The 27,069-nt window shown below is 43.9% G+C and overlaps 1 protein-coding gene across 2 annotated transcripts in view; it reads left to right on the top strand.

The window, feature by feature from the left end:
• Nucleotides 1-27,069, top strand: part of LOC118792259 (MAM domain-containing glycosylphosphatidylinositol anchor protein 2-like) — a 140,925-nt gene that overhangs the window by 70,331 nt on the left and 43,525 nt on the right. Inside the window, exons 7-9 of one of the 2 annotated variants that reach the window (XM_036550065.1) lie at nucleotides 2,139-2,468; nucleotides 7,673-7,966; nucleotides 23,964-24,233. In XM_036550065.1, the coding sequence (XP_036405958.1) occupies nucleotides 2,139-2,468; nucleotides 7,673-7,966; nucleotides 23,964-24,233 (894 nt within the window). Of the gene's footprint in view, nucleotides 1-2,138; nucleotides 2,469-7,645; nucleotides 7,967-23,963; nucleotides 24,234-27,069 lie in introns of both variants that reach the window. The other variant, XM_036550064.1, reaches the window with a different exon arrangement.

The following is a 27,069-nucleotide window of genomic DNA, read 5'->3' as shown; positions in this document are numbered from 1 at the left end:
AAATGGGGAAGTGCTGTTTTAACCTGGTGTTCTTGTAAAAAATGCAGCAGCCCTCTGAGATGAGTCATGTTGTTTAGTGCGTGGTGGTGATGGGGGTGGGCAACCCAGCGACAGCCAAGGCACACTAAACTGATTCTGCTTCCAGAAAAGTGCTTCCCAAGGCCCGTCACTCGAAGGCAAGGCATAAACATTCCTAGCCAATCACGTCCAGCCCCACAAGGTGTGGAGCGTGACAACAGAGGTACCATTTACCTTGTTTTAGGCATGAGTATTTGCACCACTTTCTCTCCACTAAAGAGTGTGGTGGGGGAAGCAGCCAGGCCTTGTACGCCAGGGGGTTGCTGGTTTGGTTCCCAGACAGGTCCCCAGACAGGTACTTAACCTGAATTTGTTCTGTAAATACCTAGCCATATTGATGAATAATGTACAGGAAAATATATATGAGTCGCACTGGATAAGGAAATGGGCTGAGTCCATAAAAAACAACATGGTTGCACCTATGCACATGTACTCCACAGCGGTGCTGCAGCCGTGGCGCTTCTGACACAGCGCGACTGCTAATGTTAAATTGTTTTTTTGAGCAGAACACTGGCATGGAGTGGGGTTTACTGAAATATGCATGAAAACGCAGTGGTCATAGAAAGTGTGGTCCGAGTGGCGTTCACTTCAAGGGCATGTGCTTCCTGGGCGGATATAACCTGGAGGTGCCGGTCAGCCCGCCCATCTCCTTTGGCAACCATCCCAAGCTGGTCCAGCTGTTGCTTTCGGCAGGTGCTGTGACAGGCTACGCGGTGGCACTGGGAGAGCACTTGCAGGCTTGGAAGGATTTGCTGGCTGAGGCGTATGCCTCTTTTTGCTTGAGAAACACCCAGAAGGCATGCAAGACCGTAACAAAACAGATGTTGATCAAAGAAGCAGTCATGGTTCAATACTGTGTGTTGCAGAGCTCACAGAAAGCCCGTGGTTGGATATTGGTCAGCGTGGTTTGGACCGTCTTCGCAGTGCCACATTTTAATGACTGAAACATGTTTGTTGAATTTCATTTTGAAACACTCGCTCTTATATAATTCCTAACAACTAGTGAAGTATTGATCCTTTTTTCAGAGAATTACTTATGCTTTAACAGAATACACCGCAGCCTCAGTCTCTCACTCACTTGTACCTCATTAAATGGAGCGTTGAGAAGAAAGGAACCATGGAATGCTTTTCTGCGCTTTCACAAAACCACATTCTAGAATCTTAATTGCATTATATAGTTCATACATTATGTAACTGAGAAATCAATGTTTTGATGTGAGGAGCTCTGCTTGCCACTCAAAAGCATATATACTACAGAGTAAAATGCATGAAAAAAGCATTTCTATTGTGTGGCTTCATATCTGTTCATCATAATGCTGTTTATACAATATCTTTCCAGAAATTATAATGATAACTTGCAATTTCCTTTGAAATGTCTCCATTTGACCTTTTGGTTTTGATTTTCAACAGCTTTATGAAAATTTACTGGTGGATAAAACAAAGATATATTAGTCCAATAATTTCAAAGAGATGGGAGTTGAACTTGTCTCATAGGAAAACATTTATTTACATAAACACATCTCAATATATCAGCAAAATGCTCCATGTAGTTCCAATGAAGTCTTTTTATTTCTGTTGAGCAGAGTATGGTATTTGTTATTTAAGACATTAAACTGGGATTGCAGTTGTGATGTAAAACTTCCAACCCTGTATTTTTTTTTATGTTCTGAGAAAATATATTAAATTATTTTGGATAGGGGGATACTTAGTTATCCTTCATAAGGACCCATATGAAAATGAAATTTAATGTAATATACTGTACTTAGAAATATGTTGTTCATCCCAATATTACAGATACTTTTAAAATATATTAATACATGTCAGAAATATACTGCTATGTACCAACACAAAAACAATTTACATATTTTCAGTATATTGATTAAGCTAAAATATATAATCTCTAAAATATATCTTCAGTATAATATATTTTTTATGGGGATGCTTTGCTAGAGCCAAAAAACCTGTAGGCACTGATCCAGAATGCTTTACTGCGAAATTGCTGTCCAGAACTCTCCCTCTGGACCCCATTACCCAGCATGCTCTGCTCTCTCCGATCACAGCGCTGAAAAAGGGCCGTTTCTGGATCACCCCGGACCCATACCACAACGATGACAACATCCAGATTGGGCGGGAGGTCAAGATCTCGTGCCAGGTGGAGGCCACGCCCCCCGAGGAGCTGGTGTTCAGCTGGCTGAAGAACGGCCGCCCACTGCGCAGCTCCGAGCGGATGGTCATCACCCAGACCGACCCAGACGTGTCCGCCGGCACCACCAACCTTGACATCATTGACCTTAAGTTCACCGACTTTGGCACATACACCTGCATCGCGGCCTTGAAGGGCGGGGGCATCCCGGAGATCAGCATCGACGTCAACATCTCCTCCACCACTGGTGAGCATCTATTTCCACCAAGCTCCGCCATCCACCTCCCCCCCATTGTGGGGTCTCTGCAGGGATGGGGGCGGATGTGACCTATTTACACTAGTGATCCCAGTTGATTGAAAGAAAAAACAGTTAAATCATTTTCATTTCTTGGGTTAATTAATTGATGGATTAATCAGGTCTGTTTTGTTAAAGTGGGCATATGGAACATGACAGTTGCTGAAACAATGGTGTTGGGTCTTACGAAAGTGTCTCCTTCATTTTCCTGCAGTGTGCTGCCAGCCTCAGCTAAAGGAAGCTTTGCACTTTAATGAAGCTGTAAACTAGTCGCCCTACCCCTTTATGAAAAGTATTTTTGCCCTTTCGTCACCTTTCCTTTACTGTCTAATTAGAAGCCAAAAGTAGAATGCCAACAATGGTAAAAATTTGGGGAAAAAAATCATTCAAATCATTCAATGATGTAATATCTCTCCAGAGGGATTGATTTACAGTGGACACTAACTGTATATAGGCTGTAAATTGGACCTTGGGTGATCCCACTGCTTATCACATTATTTCTATAGCAAAGGTCTTCCTGTTCACATTAAACGTAATTCTGTGATGTGCTTGAAGCTCCTGATTTTAAACATAAAGTGATAAATATAAAGGACTGGGATGACAGAAACATGATTAATACCTAAATGTGTTTTTTTTACTCATGCTTCTGCCATGCAGATTTCCCTGCGAAGATAAAACTGAAAGTGACTAACAACTGATAACACTATATATAACCAACAAAATTGCTCATATTCCTCTCCCAGGCTAAGATTGCGAGTATTTTTCATTGTGAGGATTGAGTCATTAACCAACTGTTTTTTTATCTCATGTTTTATTCATCACAAATAGGCAAATGAGCGTCAGGACCTGCTCTACATTGCCAGCAAGATTAAAGAGGAGAGACAAACCAGAATTCAGAGCAGTGCTGTTTCTGCGGTCTGTCATAGCACACTATTAATCTTTACATTAGTCCGTTAAATGTTAAACATGATACCAGGGAAAAAAAGTAAGCCAAAAGTGCTGAATGCACAAGTATGAGGCCTTCGGTGATTGCGACCCTGTGATTGCGACCCCTGTGACAGATAGAATTTAATTAATATGTTACCATGGTGTCGTTTATCAAAGGGAGAGTATGTGGATCAAGTTTTCCCAAAGGAAGGGAGCAATTCTTCTTCGTTTGTCGTTACGGTTACGGAAGGGTTGGGATCTGTTGAAGCAATTTCACAGCCATTATGAAGCCGCTGTGTTAAAATTATGATCAATGAGTGTGATATTTAGAATATTGGCTACATCAGAACATGCCGTGCAGTTATTTCTTTTCAGGATAAGTTTTTTTAACCTTAGACCCTTACTGCTACAGTAGCTACTGAAGGCAAGGCTGTGCAAATGGGATAATCACATTCAGATATGCAGTGCGCCAGATTACAGAATGCCCCTGTTTTTTTATTTGCATAGACCTGGTATTATTTCTCATAGGAGAGTGTACATGTGTCTTAGCTGCAACAGTGAATGTTTAATCAGCCTCTTTCATCTGCAGTCTGCACAGAGACACATTTCTTACATTACAGAGGTACAGTGGTGCATGCAGACGGCACCTAACCTGGCGGTGTGATCTGCACGGTGTGGCATCATGGTAATCTCAGCTCCTGCGCTGCCGTCCTAATGAAATGCAGAAGCTGTCTGCTGCCAGGGTGGTTGTTCTGTCATACAATCTGCACCTCCCCTTCCTTAGCATGCTGTGTCACGTCCTCACTCCCTTTATGTCACCACCTGAACGGTCGCTTTGTGGTTTCTATCCAGTGACCGTCTGTGTCCCTCTCTGTCTCTCTTACTGTCTTTTCTGGGCTGAGCTCTTTGGTTTTGAGAGCCTTCTAGTGTGATTAATTTGTTTTTAGATGTTCTGTTAAATGAAGCGGCCTTCTCTGGTTATGGATAAGAACTGTATATCAGCCTGCTCAGCTCTACATTCATTGGTGGGCATGTTCCTGTGTTTTGCATGGAATTCCACCTGGGTGTTTTTCTCATATAGTAATATTTTCCCTACTGTGTGGATCCCATATTTTACTCCACACAGAAGTATTTAAAACTCTGTCTTTCTGTCTCCCTCTATCTTTCTCTTTCTCTCCCTCTCTCTCTTCTTTTCTTTTTCTTTGTCTCCCTTTATCTCTCTCTCTCTCTGTCACACTGTCTCCATCTGTCTGTCTTTCTCTTTCTCTCCCCCTTTCTGTACAGTGTTAATGTCATTCAGGGCAATAAAGTAATCCCACTGCGGACAGAAGGGAGAGAACAGTGTAGAGCTGGAGCCACACCAGTGCAGGTCTCTAGCTGAGTGTTTCTGTTGTTGTCTGTTGGTGTTATTTTAATTTCTCCATGCCGCGGCTCCGTCTGTTCCCATTTGTCTTCCCCTCACCCCTCCCGGGCGAGTCCTACCCCCTCAGTCAGTCCCGCCTCCATCACCTGCTCCCCTGAGAGACCCCTTCGGGGGCGAAGCGGGTGTCTGGAAAACAGATCCACTCTGATGCGGCGGAAAAGGAGACCTGGAAGCACAGGCAGCCCACCACGGGCTGGGAGAGAGAGGGGGGCCAGGGGCAATGGCCACGCATTCCACTGACCAACACCGCGCCATGATAACTGACGCCCCAGGTTGCCTTTTTGCCGCTCTAGCAAGTGTTACTGGCTCCAGGTGCGAGAGAGCGAACACCAAAATGAAGGGCGGGTATCTTCAGGTGACTTTTAAAGCGGTGCTGCTTGGGGTTATCCTAACCCTGCGCTTGTCCCTACCCCCAGGCGAGCCTGTCTATGGAACGGTGACTGAATCACTTTGGCTGGCTCTCTGCTGGATACCCAGCGCAGCATTTTTGTGTTCAGTCAGATGGTTTTTGCTAAGCGTCAGCAGCGTTTGGGGCGGACTGTGTCCAAGTTGACTGGTTTGTGCTGTCTGAGATACTTCATGGTGCTTGTTGTTGAAGAGAGGAGTTTGTTTCTGAAGTGTTCAGAGGAGGACTGTGCGATGTACCCGTCATTTGGAGCTAACACGCGTCTTTAATCCCTGCTGTTTGCTGCATGAAAAGACTTACTGAATATCAGCAGTTTTAATAAATGCCATTTTTTTCCTGCTCGTGGTGCCTGTGTGTGAAGAGGGGAGGTTGTTTATCCATATTTTCTCCTTTAAACGAGAGGACAGAGTTAGCTAAAGGCCTAATGGAAGTATAGGTTCTTCAAAGGTGAAGTCCCATCCCCCTACATGCACCCTGGCTTACAATCAGCGGAGCAAGCCGCCCTGAGCCCTGAATGGACCATCTGTTTGAGACCACCTCGTCCCCTGTGGTGGGGACGTAGGACCGTGCAATGCCATGACAGAGTTTTGATTGTAACAGGACCCCTCTGGGGAGCGCAGCCCAGTGCTGCCACAGAGACCTTTGCTGTGGAGATCTGCACCTCGGCCTACAGCAGGGCTGTCATTCTCAGCTCACTTCTCCCCAGGGTGTGCATCAGTCAGTTACCCTTACTCAACTGGTGCAGCACAAAGACTCTAAACAAGGGTTACAGATACCTCCAGGGGTAACACAGAAGGATGTAGGGGGTATTTGGAATCATGCATACACAGGGGCACATGTCACAATAGATCAGACAAAGCCTGAAAAAAAGTGCACTAAACGTGCATAAGATTGAAAACCCCAGCCTCTGGTCTGGTTGATTAGTTAGTAGTATACATATGCAGTAATAAACAGCATTTTCCCATAATGCACTGCTATGAAACATGTCTGGCTATTCCTCAAATCTCACAGCAAAGCATGTTTTCATTAAAAAAAAGCTGAACTGACAACATGAGCACACATATTAAGGAGCTAATTAAAAAAAAGAGGCTGGAATAGACTATCTACACTGCTCTTCAAGAACTGCTGGTCTGGAGGAAGAGCTTTCCAATAGACCAGTAGCGTCTAAATGAACAAGACTGGCAGCCATTGGCTGACCCCTGTCCTCTGGAAAGGACACCCATTTGGGCCATATTGAAGTGTCTGTGTTCAGATATCAGGGCTGGCAGTTTAGTCAATATGTATGTCATTGAACGGGACATGCTGAAATACTGACTGTTGCGTTACCATGGTGATTGCAATGGGGGGAGTGTAATTGTATTCTCAGAATTCTAATTCTGCTTGTTACCAGAAGGTTTACAATTTGGAATGCCAAGAAGGGTGCTGTGTATTATAGCCAAGGGCAAGGTACTCTGCCCTGTGTGAGCTATGTTAATGTTCATTTTCTGTTGGTTTTTTTTTTTTTTGGGAAAAAAACTGTACAGCTCATATTCACTGAAACAATTAGCTGTTGGTCCCGAATAGCTTAGTCGATTAAGTTTGAGCCCTGCGGTCTAAGTCACTGCCAGAACGAGCCTTGGCTATGTCGTTAGCTGACAGAGAGAGGGAGCCCATGTTGGTACAGCCTAATTAGCTCCATTCTCCTGGGGTTGGGTGGGTTATGTCAGCAAGGGCACCTTTATCACACTGCTCAGACGCACCTCCTAGTGACCCGTCAGACAGCGATGAGATCTTCAGATGACCTCAGTGGGGGAGGGGCCTATCCTCCATTCAGTGCTTGCCTGCTGTGGTGCACTATGGGACTTGTAGTGTGAGAAACAGCCATTAAGTCGCATGTGAGTGTATCGGGGGGATTTGTCATGCCTTGGTGCTCCTGAGCAGGGGCAGAGGGAGAAGCAGAGCCGAACATATAGCTGCTCATTCCGTAGGCAGGGTGAAAGAGGGGGATGGATAAATTGGCTTTTAAACGAAAAAAGTTCAATGACAAAACATGCTCTATGAATTAAACTGTCTTCTTTTTAATTCATTGCATTAGAATTTGCATATTTTAGATTTGAAATACACTTCAAAAGTGGGAATTAATGCAAGAACTAAATGTCGCATATGTTAAATCAGAAGACATTTTTGCAAGCAAAAGTGGCACAGACAAGAGTCTCACCATTGAATAGTATGTGAGTATGATACCTTGGCCTGCTGTTCAGGCTCTTGGCGAAGCATGTGGCAGGCGTCTACCTTTCAGTCATGACCCGGGTTGCCAAACAAGGGGGTGGTGGGGGGAGGGGGGCAAACCATCCCGGTTACTCCGCTGTCTGACGTGCTAGAGCCCCATATCAGTCCCTCCTCTGTTTTTCTCCTTCTTAGTTCCCCCGAACCTGACAGTCCCCCGAGGCAAGTCCCCCCTGGTGGCCCAGGAGGGCGACACGGTGGAGCTTCAGTGCCTTGTTTCAGGGAAGCCCAAGCCCATCATCCTGTGGTCTCGCGCCGACAAGGAGGCACCCATGCCAGATGGCAGCATGCAGACGGAGAGCTACGACGGCATCCTGCGCATTGTCAACGTCTCGCGGGAGATGACCGGCTCCTACCGCTGCCAGACCAGCCAGTACAACGGCTTCAACGTCAAGCCGCGTGAGGCCATTGTGGAGCTGATCGTGCAGTGTGAGTACAGGAGAGCGTGTGTGTCAGTGTGTGAGTGTGTGTGTGAGAGAAATTATGTGTGTTTGTGTGTGAGAGAGATTATGTGTGTTTGTGTATGTTTTTTGCATGTTCATGTGTGTGTACGTGCGCGTATGCATCTGTGTGTGGGAACATACGTATTAAGCAGGTGTTCGTGTTGTGTGTGTATTGTTTTTGTGTGTGTGTGTATGTGTGTGTGTGTATATGTGTGTATGTGCACATGTGAGCACATATGCCTGTGAGTGAAAGTGTGTTTGTGTGTGTGTCTTTGTGTGTCGGCATATACATATGTGTCTGTTTTTGTGAGTGACAGTGCATGCTATTTTGTGTGCATAAGCATTAATTGTGTGTTTTGACGTTTAGCCACCATGTACTTATCCCAGAATTGCACCTTTTTTCCCTCCTAAATCACCTACAAGCTTATGTCAGAACTGTCACCCACTGAGGTTCAGCACATAATGTCTTAAAAGAAAACTCAGGCACATTCAAAGGGTGTTTTCTGAGAAGTGGGTCACCCAAATGAGCACTTTGGTTGGAAAACACTGGTTTGTGCCGAGTGACATGGTTTCTTTCAGGTCTTTTCATACGCCTGTCCTTTCATTTAGCAGATTCTGGCTACATTTACAGATGCACTCCTGCATGTGTGCATGTATTCAGCCAAAGGCAGAGGAGTGCATGAATCACCAGTAAGCGCCCTGAAAAAACAGAGTAATAAGGTCTGCGCACAGTCCACAATCTAGACGAATTATTTATTACGTAAGAGTGCAGAGCACACAGCGGAGAATTTGCATTATTACATAATAAATAATTTGTCTCATCGACCGCATGTGGCCCCTTGTGTACTGCTTGTGATAGTTTTTTGGGATAGTGCGTCGATAAGTCTCTTTTACCAGTGTTCTTGCAGTGATTTTGTTTGAGAGGGAAACGCAAATTCCCAGCGGGTTGAGAATACAACACATAGCAGTCTTGGTGCGGTAACCTCACGCAAGTGCGTTCTGCCCTCTGTGTCTGAGCGCTCTATATATAACCGCAGGTCTTCACCCTGGATGTATCCACTGATGTACTGACTTTTAACCACTGTAGTCTCATGGCTTTCACACCTGTATTTATAAGACAAGATGTTTACTCTTTTGCTTTTTTCTAAGGGAACATTAAGTTTGTATTTCTCACAGGACAACAGCACAGGATGCAAAACACTTTAGAGTTTTCTGTTAGATACATTTACAGTACTTTTCAAAGGCGTGTCACAAAATTATATCAGCATTATTCATGTTGCATTAAATCTACATTAAAAGGCAAAAAAATGAAAGCTAGATCAGGCTCTTCTGATTGGCTCTATATTGAAGCAGACGGGCAAACATCTTTTCCAGTTGACTCCATCAGTGTGTTTTCAGAAAATACTGTATGCTCCACTGGTATCAATAATCAGGGCTGAATGTGCTAAGAATGGCATGACTCCCCCATGTGCTAAGCAGTGTTATTCTGCTCAGGCAGAAGGAGTTGTGTACTTAAGTTAATGTGCGTAAGTGCAAATGAATATTGAACTGATATGAACATAACATGCACCTGGATCGTGAGAGGACGTGTGTGTGGATGTGTGCATGTGTGCATGTGTTTGAGTGCGTGCGCATGTGTGTGTTCATGTGTGTGCATAAGGGACATAATATCATCATATTCGACAGATAGTAATTATGATTATAACAGAAGTTGGTAGTACATATTCAGAACAAACTGTTTTGCTGACATTTCATTGCCCTATTAGCTGTGTTGATTTTCCAGTCACACATTGAAATGAACAAAAGAGTCTTACCTTTTATCAAGTACATCAGTACACAGCAAAACAACACCCCATGAAAGCTGCCACAGAAAGGCCAAGCAATAAACGCATGATGAGAGCTGAGATACAGCTGAGCACGTGACACCAGCATAACAAGCTTTCAATAAGTGAAAGAGACAGAATGTGGAGGTTGAGCGTTTATAAGGCTAACTGCTGAGCAGAACGTGACTCGCAGGAATGGCAAATGGGTTCAGGGACGCGGCCTCTGAACCTGTCGACCCCACCAGTGTCTGTGATGGGGGTTCTGCTCAGTCCCCCTCCGAGGGTTAGGATTAATTGCATTAAGGCCCACGAATCCTGGCAAAATGGCAAAACATACAATTAGAGGGGTGGTGATTCAGCGTGGGGAATGGGCGGCTCCTTGGGTGCAGCGCTGGCTGAGGTGCATTGGCGGATTTGTCAGAGGATTGTGGCCTAATCAAACGTGGCGGCCGGCGGCGTTTTTCTTATCAAATCACATAATTCCAGTGGCATTTTTAAAAGGTCAAGCGCCGTCCCTGTCACTTCCACCTGCTCGCAGTGACAGCCGGGCAGTGGTGGCAGAGAGCGAGTCACGGAGCTTTGCGCGTGTCATCTGTTGAAGTGGCAGCCTGGGCCGGATGCGCTTACCCTGCGCTTACCCAGGCCAGCGTCCCCAGGTCACTGAGGAGGATTAAGGGAATTATGAGCAACAGGGTACGCATGGAGCAATGAAACCAGGTAGCTGAAAAGAGACAGAGATTGATGTGTGGATTTGCATGCATACACACACTCACACACACACACATATAGGGACACACATTTACTCACACACAAACACACACACACACATACACTGTCACACTTACATGCACTTACACACACATACTCACATACACATGTACAGACACACACAGCACTTCTGAACACCAATTTAATCCACACACACTGACCACATGTGAGGTTCTTTGCTCAGAGTGCGGTATAATTTTATCAAATAATGGAAAAAAAATGTTTTTGTCTTTGGTGCAACATTTACACTGGCTCTTTAGCCATCTTTCCCTCTCCTGTGTTTTTCTATTTGCTGTTATCCTAACTGAAACTGGAGCAGCCATCTCTTTCCAACCTGAATGGCCCCTTTTTGGAGGGCCATCTCACCTCGCTCTCTCCCCTCAGGCCCTAACAGTCGCCCTGTATCAGATGGAACGCCATTAAACCTATGGCCTTGCAGCTAGTAGCCTGTGCTATTATAAAACACCAGTGCTGATGTCTTTTCTCTCAGAAAATAGGTGGCTCACAATATTTCTCTTTTTTGTATCTTGCCTCTGGTTTTCTGGTCGGGGTATTTCATTTGCTGGTGCTGTTTTCCTCAGATTGTTAACCACCAGTAGGATACACAAAGCTCGATAGCCTGCGTGCAACTACCCTGCGACAACCTTGTGGACATAATGGCAGCCACTGTGGGCTGGAGATGAGGTCCCATGCATGCCTCCCACAGAGAGTCCATGGGGATCTGCTCATGGTGTGGCCATGCTGGCAGTCCACACCAACCCATCACCTACCCCAAGACAAGACTCACAGCCCACTTGGTGGTCCTTTGTGTGTATATGTGTATGTATATATTTATGTATACTTTGAATTCAAGTATATTGCTAATATTAGCACGCTCCTAATACTAATAATAGTACATTCATTCAAGTATACTACTAATATGCAGAGAGTCTGTAATTTAGGTAATTAGTACTAAACTTATATGATAGCAGCTTTAATGAGGTGCAGATTTTAATTTAGTTTCTAGTCTAAAAATTGAGGGAAAGATTCACAAGACCCTTGAAATGTTGTGAAATTTGAGAGCACAGATGCTGTTATTTTTTTAAAACTTCAATCAGCAGCATAATTATTTAGGATGGATGGTATTAATGCAAGAACATGTTTTCAATAATGACAGCACATTTTACAGCCCAAAACAGCTTGTTACATACTTAAAAAGAAGCAAACTCTGCTATTAAATTGCACTAATTTTAGTCAAGTTAGTGAGTATGAGTCAAAATTCTGGTTTCTAACCTAGGTCATAAGGCTCAGTGCTCAAAGAGAACTCCTTGCCAATAACCTAATCAAATAGTTTGATTAAAGAATGACTAAAGTTGATTGATCAGTCCAGTTAGAGCACATACATACACATACATACACACAGATGCACACACACGTCATGTAGGTTATAGAACAATATCTCAGCAGGATCACAGAACTCTGCTCATGTTCCTCGGTTCCAGGTGGATCCCAATGGATCTCAGTCAGGTCAGCTGACTGTGATGGCCCATCCATCACCTTAGTCCCCTCCTCTTCAGACCACTACCCCACACAGTGTGGAAAAGAAACAACGGAGTGTTTCTCGCATCACCCAGGGTTCTTTTCTGAAATCTCAGAAAATGTTTTAATTCCAAGCACAGCTTGAAAAAGCATCACGCAGTGTGGCCCCATGTTTCTAAATGTGGTGAGCAATGCTTTCTGACAGGCAGTGTACGCACCTTGTGTGCGAGTGGAGTTTAGGCTACATCAAAGTACACATGGAAAGGACCCTTTTCTCATGCAAACCTGGTAACTTTCTTTTGTGCATTGAAGTGAAAGTCTACAGTGCAGAAATGGGATGGCAGCACTATAAGTGTGAAATGTATTGCAATTAACAGGAAGGAACTTACAGGGGATGACTATTTCCTCTTTGGAATCAAGCCACATCACAGTTCTGTCCCCATTGTTCAAATGTGACATTCAGAGGCTGGCAGAAGGCCTAATTAGAGAGTAAATTTCTCCCCACTGGAATTTAATCTACATGTATTTCTGTAGACTGTGGAAAGCTTCCTGAATATTGCTGGGATTAACTGCAGAGCCACCCATTCATGCAGTTTCACAGGGAAAAAGTGAAAGAGATTCATGCAAGGAAATGAATCAGAGTTCTCCAAACACTGGGCCAGAAAGATTTATTAAACAGGGGGCAATGTGAGCTCTACAGTTCTATAGCTGCCTTCCCCAGCAATCCTTAACATAAACTCTTGACCATCAGAGCTGCCCTTGAATGTATAAAAGCCTTTTGAATATTTTTGTACATGGACATATTGTTCTCTTGAAAAGATTTGAGCTGAGATCACAGCTGACGTGTCCTCCTCTAAACTGCTGCATGAGTAATCTGGACCTGTAGGGGGCAGCGCGTTCCCAAACGCCGGAGCGCACACCATCCCAAACAGTACAGCTGCACAGACAGAGACAGGCACTTCGGCAGTGTTTCGGCGGCATCCGGGTCCCGGTGTGCAGGCTGCTGAATGGTTCATTCGGTTCTCCCCCCTCGTCTTGACATGGCCAGCACGTCCACTGCCGCACGCCAGGAGCATCTTGGCTCTGCGGGCCGCGAGATTAATGAAGTTATAACGCGCTTGGAGAAATCAGCCCAAGCAACCGCCGCGGCCGCTCACTTTTCCTCAAATGAATAATGATAGATCGCTGATGAGGGGGCCGCCGCTTTGGAGCTCTCCCCATATCGCTGTGTTTCGTGCAGATGTGTTACAAAGCAAGCAAAGCAACCATTTGCCTGCTTTAAGGAAGAGCTGCACTGTGATTAGCGTGTTTTAAAATGTAGCCTTTTAGTGTGAGGTGTTTCTAATGAGACACCACCATGTTAGCATACTATTTCAGTGGCTGCATGTGTGCTAGATGTTGCTGGCACATTCTGTTACAGTGCCTTAATAACCATGTCATAACCCCATAATGTTTTTTTTTTATTTCAGTATGCATTTCTGTGTTTGAGGTGATGCTGATAGTACTGCCAATTGCATTTGTATTAACCAGTGCAGCAGGGACTGACAGTAACCAAGTAGGTTGCACTTGATTTTAACTTCACCACTCAAGATAAATTGGAAATAATGTGGTAGAAATGTGGTAACACTGCCATGTTAACTTGCAATTACCCGCACTTAGCCTGGTAAGTGCAGCTCATTACACCGAAAACAAAGAGCAAAGTAACAATTACACTGACGTTAAGTGGAATGGGAACATTGAAAGTAAAGTGCTACTTAATACAGATGTAAGCACCTAGTACTGTAAGTTTAGCTGATGCAGCAGGACTAGGAAATGGGAGGAGCGGTCCCGATCGTATGGAGATCAGTGCACACGCGGTGCAACAGCGATTCAGTACAACAGCAGGACGCCACAAATGGCACTGCCCCACAGGGTTCAAAAGCGGTCTGACCACATCCCGACCACATTCCTGTTCAGACAGCATCACCACTTCTTCAGCCAATGACAGTGAGGATAGGTCGGGTACCGTCCTGAAGATGCTGCCCATGGTGGTTTGTCACTAAACCTAATGAAAAAAAAACAGTTTTTATGAGTACTCTTTGCCTCGGAAACAAGTTCAATTTCATTTGCCCCCTTTGATGGCTGGGAGGGATGGGGGTGGAAGGATCGCAGATTTCGTGGTCACCCATGACGCCGTGGCGGCCAGCCTTTGGAGGGCCGGTGGGATGCAATGTCATTTTCCGCAGCGTGTCTCCCCCTGACCCCAGCCGGCTCAGGCCCGCGGCTCCGCCAGCAAGGCGAAATTAGAAGCGGAGCAGCCATGGCTCGGTTCAGCGAGGAGGTAATTACCCTTCTTCAAGCCTGCACCGTGCTCTCCACCGGCTGGCGGCAGCACGTGCCAGAAGGGCTCGGGGGGGAGGGGGTGGGTGGCAGTGTTCGGCGCGTGTTTCCCACTTTCCGTTTTTGTCGTGGAAATTGAGCCATGGAGCGAATCCACCAGAATCTCCTCCTGCCATCTGCATTGTCCAAACAGTCTCAGAATTATGCAGGAACTGGGCAACTAGGGCTGGGCTTTATATCGACTTTTTAAGGTATATCGATATACTGTATTTTCAAACGAGATATAGGATGAGACAATACCGTTTATATCGATATAGTTTGATGTTGCGTTACATAACCTGTTTCTTCCGTAAAGCTGTGCCAGTGTTTGCATCTCTCCTCTCTCACACTCCCTGCCCCCACTCTCCTTCTGCATCTGCACGCAAACCCAGCCCCACTCATAGGGCTGCTCGATTATGGCAAAAATCATAATCACGATTATTTTGGTCAATATTGATTTGATATTTAATTTTTTAACATTTTTTATAGTGCAACATGAGTTGTCACAAAGCAGCTTTGCATCGGTATTCCAGGCCTGATACCCCCTCAGAGCAAGCCAAAGGCAACAGTGGCAAGGAAAAGCTCCCTGACTAATAGGAAGAAACCTTGAGCAGAACCCGGGTCAGAGGGGGAGCCCATCTGCTTCTGGCTGGCACTGGGTGGACAAATAGAGTAGTAAAAAATTTCCTGTGAAGTTCTTAACAGTACTTAAGAGTAGAGAAACATGTAGGTCGTAAGACACAGCAATGTAGGTGCGTAAGACTCAATGAGTCTTGTAAATCTTAAATCTTAAAAGTTATACAGCAGAATATGCATGGCATGTAGTCCTCGAGGGTCCAGTTCATGATACATGGTGGGCTCCACAGAAATGACGGCGAGGAAACTGAGCTGGGGGTCCCGAAGTGGTGTTTGAGTTACAGCTCCAGGCAAGAGCCCGGAGCCGAGTGGGGAAAACATAGGTTAGTAGATGATTAGAGTTGCAGGAATGTACAGCAGAGAGGCAGAAGAGGAGGGGCAGGAAAAAAGATGCCAGTGTGCAACAAGGAAAAAAACCCCAGCAGGCTAACATCATGGCAGCATACCTAGGGGACGGGAGGCAAGGGACCAGCATAATCATGAGGGCAACCCTAAGGCAGTCAACACCAGATCATGGCCAATGACCACTTAGTCCACCAGAGACTCTATGATCCATGCCAGCACCAGGCCATGTCCCTCAGCTGAAGGATTTACGGTATAGATATGTTTTGAGGTTAGACTTAAAGGTGGAGAGAGAGTCTGCTCCCTGAACCTCGGTGGGTAAGCTGTTCCACAGGAGAGGGGCTCGATAGGAAAAGGCTCTACCACCTATAGTAGTTTTGCCCACTCTTGGAACAATGAGAAGCCCGGCATTTTGGGAACAAAGGGCTCTTTGCGGAAGGTATGGATGAAGAAGGTCCTTAAAATAGGGAGGGGCAAGCCTTGAATGTGAGTAAGAGTATTTTAAAATCGATCCGGTATTTAATGGGTAGCCAATGGAGAGAAGCTAGAACTGGGATAATGTGCTCAAAGCGAGTTTAGTTCTAGTTAAGATACGAGCAGCTGCATTTTGTACCAGCTAAAGGGGCTTCAGTGAGACATTTGCACATCCTGACAAGAGGGCATTACAGTAGTCTAATCTGGATGTTACAAAGGCATGGATTAGCTTTTCAGCGTAATTAGTTGATACAATTTTCCTGATTTTGGCTATATTTCTCAAATGAAAGAAGGCTGTCCTAGAAGTGTTAGTTATATGAGTTTCAAAAGAGCGCTCAGGATCAATAACAACACCAAGGTCTTTGATAGCTGCACTTGAGGCAAGGGAGATACCATCGAGGTCTAGTGTAAAATGAGTAATTTTGCTCCTGATTGAATTTTGGCCATCAACCAATATTTCGGTTTTGGAGGAGAAAATTTCGGGCCATCCAATTCTTTACATCTGTTAGGCAGGCTTCCACGTTTGATATATTCAGAGGAACATCAGGTTTCACAGATATGTATAACTTAAAGTCATCCGCGTAACAGTGGAAGCTAATGTCATGTTTCCGGATGATATCGCCAAGAGGCAACATGTAAAATGAGAATAGCAGAGGCCCAGATCCTTGTGGTATACCATATCTTACTCTGGAATGAACAGAAAATTCATTGTTAATGGAGACAAACTGATATCATTCTGATAGATAGGACCTAAACCAAGATAGAGCCTTTCCTCTTATGCCAACCAGGTTTTTGAGGCGGTCAAGGAGGCTATGATAATCAATGGTATCAAAGGCTGCACTTAAGTCTAGTAGCACAAGAAGAGAGATACGGCCATTGTCACAGGAGAGTAGAAGATTGTTGAGCATTTTCAGAAGAGCGGTTTCTGTACTATGATGAGGTCTATACCCAGACTGAAAAACTTCCAAAATGTTGTTAGAGTGTAGAAATGCATAGAATTGCTTTGATACTGCTTTTTCCAGGATTTTTGAGAGAAATGGAAGATTCAGAATGGGCCTGTAGCTTGACAAGTCATTGGGATCTAGATTGGGCTTCTTCAGAATAGACTTGATAACTGCTACTTTGAAGGACTGTCCAGATGTAAGGGAGGCATTGATAAGATTTAATAGTGGTGTGCCAATTGCAGGTAGTAGCTGTTTTAGGAAGCCGGTTGGTATGGGGTCTAGTTGGCTGGTAGAGTTTTTAGATGAATTGATTAAAGAAAAAAAGTCACTAAATTCAATGGGTATAAAAGAGTCAAAGCACGAGGTAGGCCTAAAAAACATACCTAGGTTGTCTGGGACGGGACTGGGATGAAGTCATTGCTACTATAAAGCATGTTAGCATATATGCTGGCATGTTAGGGTTAACTGATGTAGCTCTTAGTTAATCTGGCGATAGTGCTAAACAGATACCTAGGATTGTCCTTATTTTTTTTTTACAATAAAGGTAGAGAAATATTTGGATCTGGCAGCTATGAAGGCATGCTTATAGGTTAGGAGACTTTCCTTCCACGGCAGGAAAAAAAACTTGTAATTTGGTGGAGCGCCATTTTCTTTCGAGTTTTCGCATTCCTTTTAAGGGGAGCAACGGCATCAAGAGTTTTACGTAGAGTCGATACTGTCTGCAGGTTGATTAATACCAGTTAAACTAGGGTTTGAACATAAGCTAGAGGAGATTTCATTGTATAGGCTGTATGATGTAGGGAGCTCATCGATAAAGGCATTAGCTGTGAAAGACGAAAACATGTGTCTAGAAGAAAATTTGGGCTCCGAGTATGTGAAGCACATTAGCGGTAAATTGAAAAAGCTGAGATAGTGGTCTGATAACACAGGATGGTGTGGCAATGGTGAGGTAGTTTCTGCCTGGGTAATGTCTGCTCCATATGTGAGGACCAAATCTAGATTATGGTTACAGTAATGTGTGGGTTTATCCACAGCTTGATAGAGTCCAATAGGTTCGATAATAGACAAATATGCTGTTCTGAACCAGTCATGTTCATTATCCATACTGTATGCACATTAAAGTCGCCTACTATCACTGCCTTTTCTGTATTAACAACCAGCTCGGATAAAAAGTTCCATCACATTCTGTTAAGAAAACACTGCGAGGGCCAGGCGGCTTGTAAACTATTACAAGGGTAAATAGCTGAAATGCAGTCTGGTCAGGATGCGCAAAGCTCAGTACTAACAGTTCAAACAAATAAAAGTTATAGCCAGGTTTAAAAGTGGCACAGAGTTTGGAGCTGTGTACAGCAGAAACACCGCCACCTCTGCCAGTAGGTCGAGGGACCTGGTGATTACTGTAACTGGGAGGAGTTGATTCATTAAGAGCAATAAAGTCATTAGGTTTAAACCAAGTTTCAGTCAGGCGTAAGATATCAAATTGGTGATCAGTAATCAATTCGTTTACTAACACAGCTTTAGCTTGTAACAACCTAATATTTATTAACCCAATCTTAAGTACCATTTGTCTGCAAATTCTACTTTCAGGTTTGTCAAATTAAATTTTTCTCAGATTATCAGCAGAAATGCCCCTACTAGATGTTTTAGATCTAATATTGAGATCATGATTATTTAACATGATTACTCATTGACTTTGGAAACATCATGCATTTATTGAAACATTAAAAAAAAAAACTTTTTAACCCTTTTGCGCGTCACATTGGTGTGATTAGCTGTTTAGTGCGTAAAACCTGCATAAAAAGTGCTAAAACCAGTGCGATTGGAAAAATTCTCATTTTAGCTTTGAAGAAACAGCGATTTAACGTTAAAAATTTAGCAAATGCTAACTGAAAACTATGAGAAGCTTAATAACGCTAATGAAAACATAATGAACCATGTAACATAACATACACGCTACATAGCATAAAAATAAATTACGTGCGAAAGGTTTAACAGTGGATTTTCTTGAACTTTAAATATAATTCAACTGAAAAACAAATAAAAAATGTAAAAAAAAAATGAGACGAATAAATAAAATAAATAATAAGTTATACATATAATGTAGTACCGAGATATCGTGTATTGCCATTCAGCCTAAAAATACTGAGATATGATTTTGATCGCCCAGCCTTAGCTACAACCTTTACATCCATAACATAACAGCTGCTCTCATTCAGACAGGTAAATGGCTGTGCTAGCTCGGGACAGCCAGGTAGGCAGCACTTTTACCACTGGGAGGCTAAAGGATAAAAGGCTAGTAATACAGTAAACATGTGGTAGCACTCTAACATTAAGATGGCTCATTGCATAGAAATAAACAGCAAAGTAGCAGTTAAAGTAAAATGGAGGATCAGAATATAGTGCCGCATGTACTGTGTAGCTATGTGTCAATTGATCTCACTCACATCAGTGAAGGAGCATGTAAGGTCTGGCTTAATGCTTGAGGAATGGTTTGCAATCAGAGCAGAACTGTAGGCCAAGTCTATACGCCTACCCACTTAAAGAAGTTCAGGGAAATCTGAGAAAGCATATTAGCCTCAAGGTGTTTCAGAAGCAGTCATTATGTCAATTAGAAGACCATTGAATACTGTTTTAAAGTTTCAGAGGGTCAGCAACATTTCACAATAGGGGAATTTAACTGGAACAAAAAAAAGATAAGACTGAACTAGCTCAGCTCCAAAGCAGTTTTTTTTTTCTTCAAAAATGGATTCGTTAGCAGGGTGACGTTAATGTGAGCGGACCTTGAGTCTCAGGGGCAAGAACATCTCACAGTTTACACAGAGAGAACACAAGAGGCCTTTGGGAAGTTTCCAGTCACTGCTAAGACAAAAACATAAACAAAGACTTCAGAAATACAGTATTACTCTCAAATGTAGTTTGTCCATTTTAAGGTTGGTTGACAAAAATACCGATACTTCGACACTAGCGAGATGGGGGATTTCGAAAACGGTCCCCGAACGTCATTAATTATACATTCGATTGAACCCAATGCTGCTGTTTTGAGCACGTGTTCGCGGTAACAGCTAGAAACACTCGGCACGGGAGGAGCAGAATCCAGGCATCGCGGCCTCTTAGAGCTTCAAAACGCCGCAGCAGGGCGGCTCAGCTTGTCGCTCCTCACGCTGTCTCCCTCACCTTATTACGCATGCAAATTCTAATTTAAACAAAGCGTGTTTAATTAGAATCCGTCTGTAATTCATCCTGCCGGATTTGCGTGCGCTCGCGCAGCGAGTACCTGCCGCCGTACCGCGTCGGGCGCGCAGAAGGGGGAGAAACGCATTTCAGAGATGAAGCATTCTCCAATATTCCTTAAAAAATGAACGCATTAAAATTTATTCGGAGCTCATTTTGGGAATGTTTCAATGTTTCGCAGACGACCAGAATCCTTCTGCCCCTCGACTGTGTCGCTCTCTGTGGACAGAATTACAGCTTTCATTCGTCGAGGCCACAATCAAATCTGAAAAAGCAAAGAAAATAGTCCAGGCATACAACTCAATGCAGGAAGCTCACAACTTGACCTGCCGTAGTCAATGATTAATCAGTCTCCTACTTCCATAAATCTATTTATTAACATCTATTAGATTGCATGATTAATGCAATCTGTTTTTAATGAATTTTTATTGATTAACTTTTGTACCCTGCCTTGTCTTTTTTAAAATGGTTTTTACATAACAGGCAGGGCATGGACAGGCATAAAGATCTCTCAGGGTAGATTCCATAGCACCAGGTGTAGGTCAGTCAGTCATGGGAAGCCCTGTGTGATTTTGTTAATGCCTTCATGTGGATAAGAATGTTGAGACTTACATAAAGCAGGTCCTTATAAGCCTTGTGGATGATGTGAATGTGTTTGTGGGAATATTTTTTTCCTTGTGTGCATGTGTATGCATTATGTGTGTTGATGTGGCTGTGTGTTTGTATGTTTATATATGCTTGTAATATATATACTCCTGAGTGTGTGTGTGTGTGTATGTGCATGTGTTTGAGTGAATGTGTGTGTCTGTGTGTGTGAGTGCATGTGTGTATGTTTGTGCGAGTGCCTGTGAAATGATAACATACTAAGATTATTCATAGGGTGCAGGCCCTTTAGAGTATTCCCAGCCCAATGTGTAACTGAGATGCAGCAGTCTGGATGGCGATCCGGTACAGTAAATACCAGTATTATTCTACCACAGGGTTTGCTCCCAGCTTCATTCCTCTTGCCCGCCTGCCAATCCTCTGAGGCGCTTTTCTTCAGCAGCGTCAGAGCCTTCTGCTTCTGAGACTTATGTAAAACCATGCTAACTAATTCCATAAAGGGTAAAGTTATATTTCTCTAAACAAAGAGCATTTGAAGTGTAAAATAAAAAAAAAAGTTTCACAGAGTCAAGCCATTTTTTTCATCTAGCTTTGATGTGTAAACACTTGCCTCTGTAGCCTTTGACTGAAGGAAGCCTAGTCAGGAAAGTGCTCTTTTAATACATACAAGCAAATCCACGACTGTTAAACTTCAATGGTATTGCTGCAGCCCACCCCAGCGTGTTCAGAATGTGATTTTCCACGGTTAGGGTTTGTCACTGGCTGTCAGGATTGTGGGAAAAAAAAATCAACTGCTTGGTTTAGTTACAAAACTCCAGCATTCGCACAACTGCAGTTCTGTTCTGTTCATTTTATTTCATTGCTGCTCCCTGAGCCTTTCCCCACACCAGAAATGCTAATCAAAACCAATGCACAAACAAAGTAGCACCATTAGGAGGAACTATTCAGCAGAAGGCCCATTCCTCAAAGTCACAGATTCAATGCTGTGATTATTGCTTTTAAATCAGCATCGTCTTTACGCAGTGACATAAACAACTCCCCTTGGCGATGCAGTGTGTGTTGTTGCCCCAACATGGTACAATTAATCTCTCTCAGCTACTGCAATACAAATGGCAGTCAATTTTAATAACCACTTTTCTAGAATGATATTTGGATTGAATGATCGCGTTGAATGCTCGACTGAACAAAGGTCATTGGATGTGGCCTCTAAATGGAAGTCTGTAGTGAGAGCTAACAAAATAATTTACATTGCATGAGCAATACTTAAAATGCACTGCTCATGTAATCTACAACTGCATGAGTGATACTCAAAATGAGCCAACAAACTGTTTGTGATCACAATTAATGCACTCGGCAATTTTCATCGGCTTTGTGCCATTTTCAAAAATTATTATAAATGTTTAAGGTGGCAGAATGTTTTTTGATTCCCTGTAGTCCACACTTTAGGTTGTCCATAGTGCTTCTAAAGATGGAGAGATGTGCCCTTCAATCCATCTGTACAATTCCACAAAAAAAGAAAAACTGTGGCCTTGTTTTTATGGAAGAACTGTTTTTTTAATATGTTAATATTCTTTTTTTCCATAATTGTCAATGAGTGCCAGGTGTGGACGGAGAGTGCAGGGAGAGAGGCGAGAGAAGGAGAAGAACAAGCAGATGCCAGCTGGCAGTAATCTGCTGGCTGGGGCTTTTATTTTGATAGCCCAGCTGGGCTGTTAGCGCAAGAAAAAAAATAACATTCCAAGGGGATGAAAATAGAAAAGCAATCTGAAAATAAGGATCTACCGAAACAAAAAAACGCTGCCTAAACATCAAAATAAAAGCATTGGAAAAAGGTCTCCATGTGGGTGTCTCATTAGACCTACCAGTCTAATAGACTCTAGTACTCTCTTCCATTAAAGTCTCAGGAGTGTTAAACAGGATCTCTGATGAGGCAATAAGGAGCAGCTGCTATGATTAGCACAGAGCTGTACTGTTGGCGCTGCGATGCTGGCGAGTACAGCTGGGGCCTTGCAGCTCTCCTGTTAGTTTATGACCCTGTATCACTCCTGTGCGTAGGACCAACACAGTCTATGGTTCTGCACCTCTCCTGTGAGTCTATGGTCCTGCAGTTCATCTGTGAGTAGGGAAAGGACTGTCCATGGCCCTGCAGCTCTCCTGTGAGTCTATGGTCCTGTCCTGTATCACTCCTGTAAGTGGGGCCAAGCTATTGAGGGTCCTTAGATAAGGTCATGTTATAATCTGAGAGAAGGACTTAAAATTCCTTGACTACCATCAACACAAAGCACCATCCACAATTCCAGTTCCAATGACATCTAGGGCTGTTGCGGCATTATGCACTTAATCACTGTGCACACATAGCTGCAGTAAGTGAAGTCAGTGGAGTTGAAACAGGGCCATCTGCAATAAAACAGAGTATGCAGTTATCTGATTTGCAATTACAGGGATGCAATATGTTCTGACAATCCAGCTTTCTAGATACTACTCCACAAAGCTCTCTTACTCTATATTACATTACACGTTACATTACATTACATTTAGCAAAGGCTCTTATCCAGAGCGACTTCCATCACAATAGAATACAAGTGTGTCCATTCAAATTGAATGAGCAACAGTGTCAGACCAGGCTAACAACACTCCCAGACCAGCAAGTGTGAGCATAACACCATTCAAGCCCTACCCTAAGTTAACTTGTGCAACCTGACTAGACAAAGGAAGCCAAGTATACTACCATACATCAGTGGCTAGATCACAGAAACCAAAATACATTGCAATACTACACATAAAATAAACAGCAAGTACTACAAGTAGCAGGTGTTTGGTTGCAAGAATTGAGGTGGAACTGAGATGTAGTCTGAAGAGGTGGGTCTTCAGTGTGCATTGGAAGATGGCCAGTGATTCCACTGTCCTGACCCCTGTGGGGAGTTCATTCCACCACTGAGGGACCAGTACAGAAGCATGATATCAGCATACTTCTAATGTGCCTACTTCTTTTTTAAGAATGTTTGGGATGGTTCCCACCATGGATTATTTTGTTGTCGCTGTGTTTATAGGAACATGTAAAGGCATTATGAATTCTTTACTGCACATAATTGTCGAGAGTCTTCTTTCCTGCTAATCGCTAAAATCATAGACTACGAGTGGATTCAGATTCATTGATCTCATGAGTTGGTAAATATTGGTGCTGGTATTTTGTTGACGTATGACATTTTTTGATGATGGATACATCAATGCAAGGGTAACTTTGCTGATATGTCATCTCCCTCCAACCCTCCCTCTTGCCAAACAGATCCCCCCACAGTGGAGCCGGTGTTCACCGAAATCCGCCAGGGCCTGGCGCGCACCTTCACCATGAACTGCAGAGTGCTGCGGGCCCACCCGTCCCGTGTGCTGAGGTATGAGTGGAGGCTGGGTTCCCGGCTGCTACGGACGGGGCAGTTTGACCTACAGGACGAGACCGAGTACGTGATCAGGAGCCTGAACCGCGATGGCTACGGGGAGTACACCTGTGACATCATCAACGAGGCTGGGGTGGGACGCTGCAGCTTCCTGGTCACAGGTAACCCAACTTCTTGTTTGCAATTTCCCCCTGGTGGCAGACCCCATATGGTGCTCAACAGGCCTGTCAATCTTGCGATCACATTTCCAGTGGTCCCAGTTAAGATACGGTTGCTGATGGCTACCAAATTCAAGCCTTCCCATCGGTCTGTCTTTTATTTCACAGCTTGTGAATTAAGTAAAATTAACAGTTTTATTTAAAAAGCTGAGAATACAGATGGATGCCATTGCTTGTGTCCCTTTCTAGATTCTCCCTTCTGACTCCAGGAATGGCAAAAGTAGGAGCTGCTGTGGCATTCTGACAGAAAAATCCATCATCTCTGATCCAGTCTTGCTTTGAGCTTAATTTTCCTAACAGGGCAGGGCGCATTCTAAGGATCGCTGAAACATCCCCAGAAGTTGGCAGGAACGAGCGTCTCTGACACGCCACTTAGGGCAGTTAAGACGGATGGGCAGTTTGTCCCTTTGATCGTCTGCCATCACAGCCTCCCTCCTGGCACTGCCGGTTGCTGGAAAGGGGAATTATTTGTTCTTTTTCTCTCTCTCTTTCTCTCTCTCGATCATTTCCATATTCATAAATCGGGACTCGCAGATGGTCCGTAAGGCGCTCCCAGCCACCTGAGTCCCCTGCTCATAAACAGAGCGGGCTGGAGGAGATTTTCACCCTATGGTCGCTTTGCCTTGCTTTAACAGGCACCAGACCCACAGCAGGCCTTGGATAGGGGTTTATCCCTTCCAGGCCCTCCTACAAATCGCTGAGATTTCAACCACCTGAAAGCAGCCCCTGCCAAAGGTGGGGAAACAGGGTTTGTCTTCTTGTTTTGCCTAAAAAAAACACACTTCAGTCAAGATTAATTGAAAAAATGACCACGTTCCTCCAAGAATATTGATGGTATGTGATTTTGTTTTTTTTGTTTTTTTTTTTGTCTTGGATTTCTCTGAGAAATTCACAATGCTGCAATCCATCCACTCCAGGAGCTGTGCTGTGCACCTACATTTTATTTGTATTTCAGTCAGCACGTTGCCTGTCTACGGTGTAGGCTGAGCCCTTCTGTCTGGGTTTGAAACGGCTGTGCCATTTTGCAACAATGACCAGGAGCGAACACTGGCAGAACACATTGGTTTTATTCTGCCAGGTATAGGGGTGGGTGGGTCAGCCAGGGTTTTCCCATCTTACCACTTGTGGGCTGCGGTAAGTTTCTTGGATGACATTGTCAGAGTAGCACCTTCCTTCCAATCAGCACCCACTTCAATATGGTGCACTGTGGGACTTGTAGTGTCAAAAATGGCCAATGGCACAAATGCAGGTGTATCGCCTCCTGAATGACTGCAGTTTCAAACAGAGAAAAAGCATTAAAAATTGATGTGCCTTCAAAAGGAGCCCCATTTCAAGTGGCCAGCACTCCACAAACCTGCCAGCCTACATTCACATGCTCTCCAGCAGATACATTTCAATATGATGCAACACTATAATAAAAGAAAGAAATTGTGAGGCTAGTCTGCCAGGTGGTCAATCAGGTGCATTCAATCACTAAAGAACAAACAAGACTGCAGTTGAATTATGCTGGCCCCACACTAGAAGATAATTGGGCCAATTTTGGGTCCAGTTTGCCCCTCCCGACGATCGGGGGGGGGGGGGGGGGGGGGGGGGGTTGTTCCCGAGCTGGGGCTGGTCAGGTTGTCTGCCCAAATGATCCTGTAGTGTGAGGGGTTTACAGACGTAATCTTAGTGTTACCAACTTGATTGGAGTCTCCCCGATTTCGAATATATCAAACATCAACATAAATATCAAACATATTTATGACTTGAAATCCTGTAGTGTGAAAGGAACAGCGATGGAATCTTGAGCAGAAACTTGTAATAGCCAATGACAGCGGGCTGACCGGGAAGCGTCACCAACTCAGCAATTGACAGTTAACCTTCATACAAGCCCAGAACACAATAATATTAATATGCATCTCCAGGGCCGTGGAAGGTCAGAGAATGTATCAAAATTACTACATTTCGAATGATCACAGGTTTCACTCTCCCCTCCACCTGTGTACAAATAACAAATAGCTTGTAGCAGTAGCTTGCACAAGCCCCGTTTGAGACTAACAATAAAACTTTATTTCCAACTCAACTCCAGCTCTAGCTGCAAAATGTATAGCCATGCTGATTCCGTCTTCTCAGCCATGACTTCATCCACAGTGTCTTTCTCCTATTTTTTTTTTTTTTTCCGGCACAAAACATAGCACACACAAGTGCAACAAGCTGAAGACGGCGGTCTGCCTTCTTGTTGGTTTTGCTCTGAAGTCACATTTGATCGCGAGTTTCTGTGAGATCCCAAGTCCCTGGAATCGCCACTCTGAAATCGTTTAGCGTGTGGTCCTGCGTCTTGACTGAATCGTCTGGGGTGTGTGTTCTTACGATTAACATATTAAAAATTGGTCAAATCTGTCATTATTTCTGTGATCTCCCACGTTTTTAAAATCGGTTAAGATTTGAAAATCCTCTAGTGTGCTCCAGGCCTTAAATGTTCTGATTAGAAAAATGTAGAACACAAACTGCAAACAGTGGGGCCGTTTATAACACATTTATAATAAAGCTGGTGAGGTACATATAGTAATGTGAATATCAATGCATGAAATTTCGTGAATGATGTCAGAAAAGCGAAGTTTGTGCTTTTTCCACTGTAGTTCTCTGGGTGCTTGTAGTGAAAAATAAGCGCTGTTGATGTGCAAGTGTACCGAAGGATTGAATTCGCCACGCCGAGCTCTCCTGTGCTAGTGCTCGGGGTGTCGCCATTGGCTGAGTCCAAGTAATTGGCGATTCCAAATAAGGATAAAAAGAGGTA

Source organism: Megalops cyprinoides, chromosome 17, assembly GCF_013368585.1.
Source record: "Megalops cyprinoides isolate fMegCyp1 chromosome 17, fMegCyp1.pri, whole genome shotgun sequence".
Taxonomy (NCBI): domain Eukaryota; kingdom Metazoa; phylum Chordata; class Actinopteri; order Elopiformes; family Megalopidae; genus Megalops; species Megalops cyprinoides.
The sequence above is the reverse complement of the archived record's forward strand: the minus strand, read 5'-3'. Positions and strand labels throughout refer to the sequence as shown.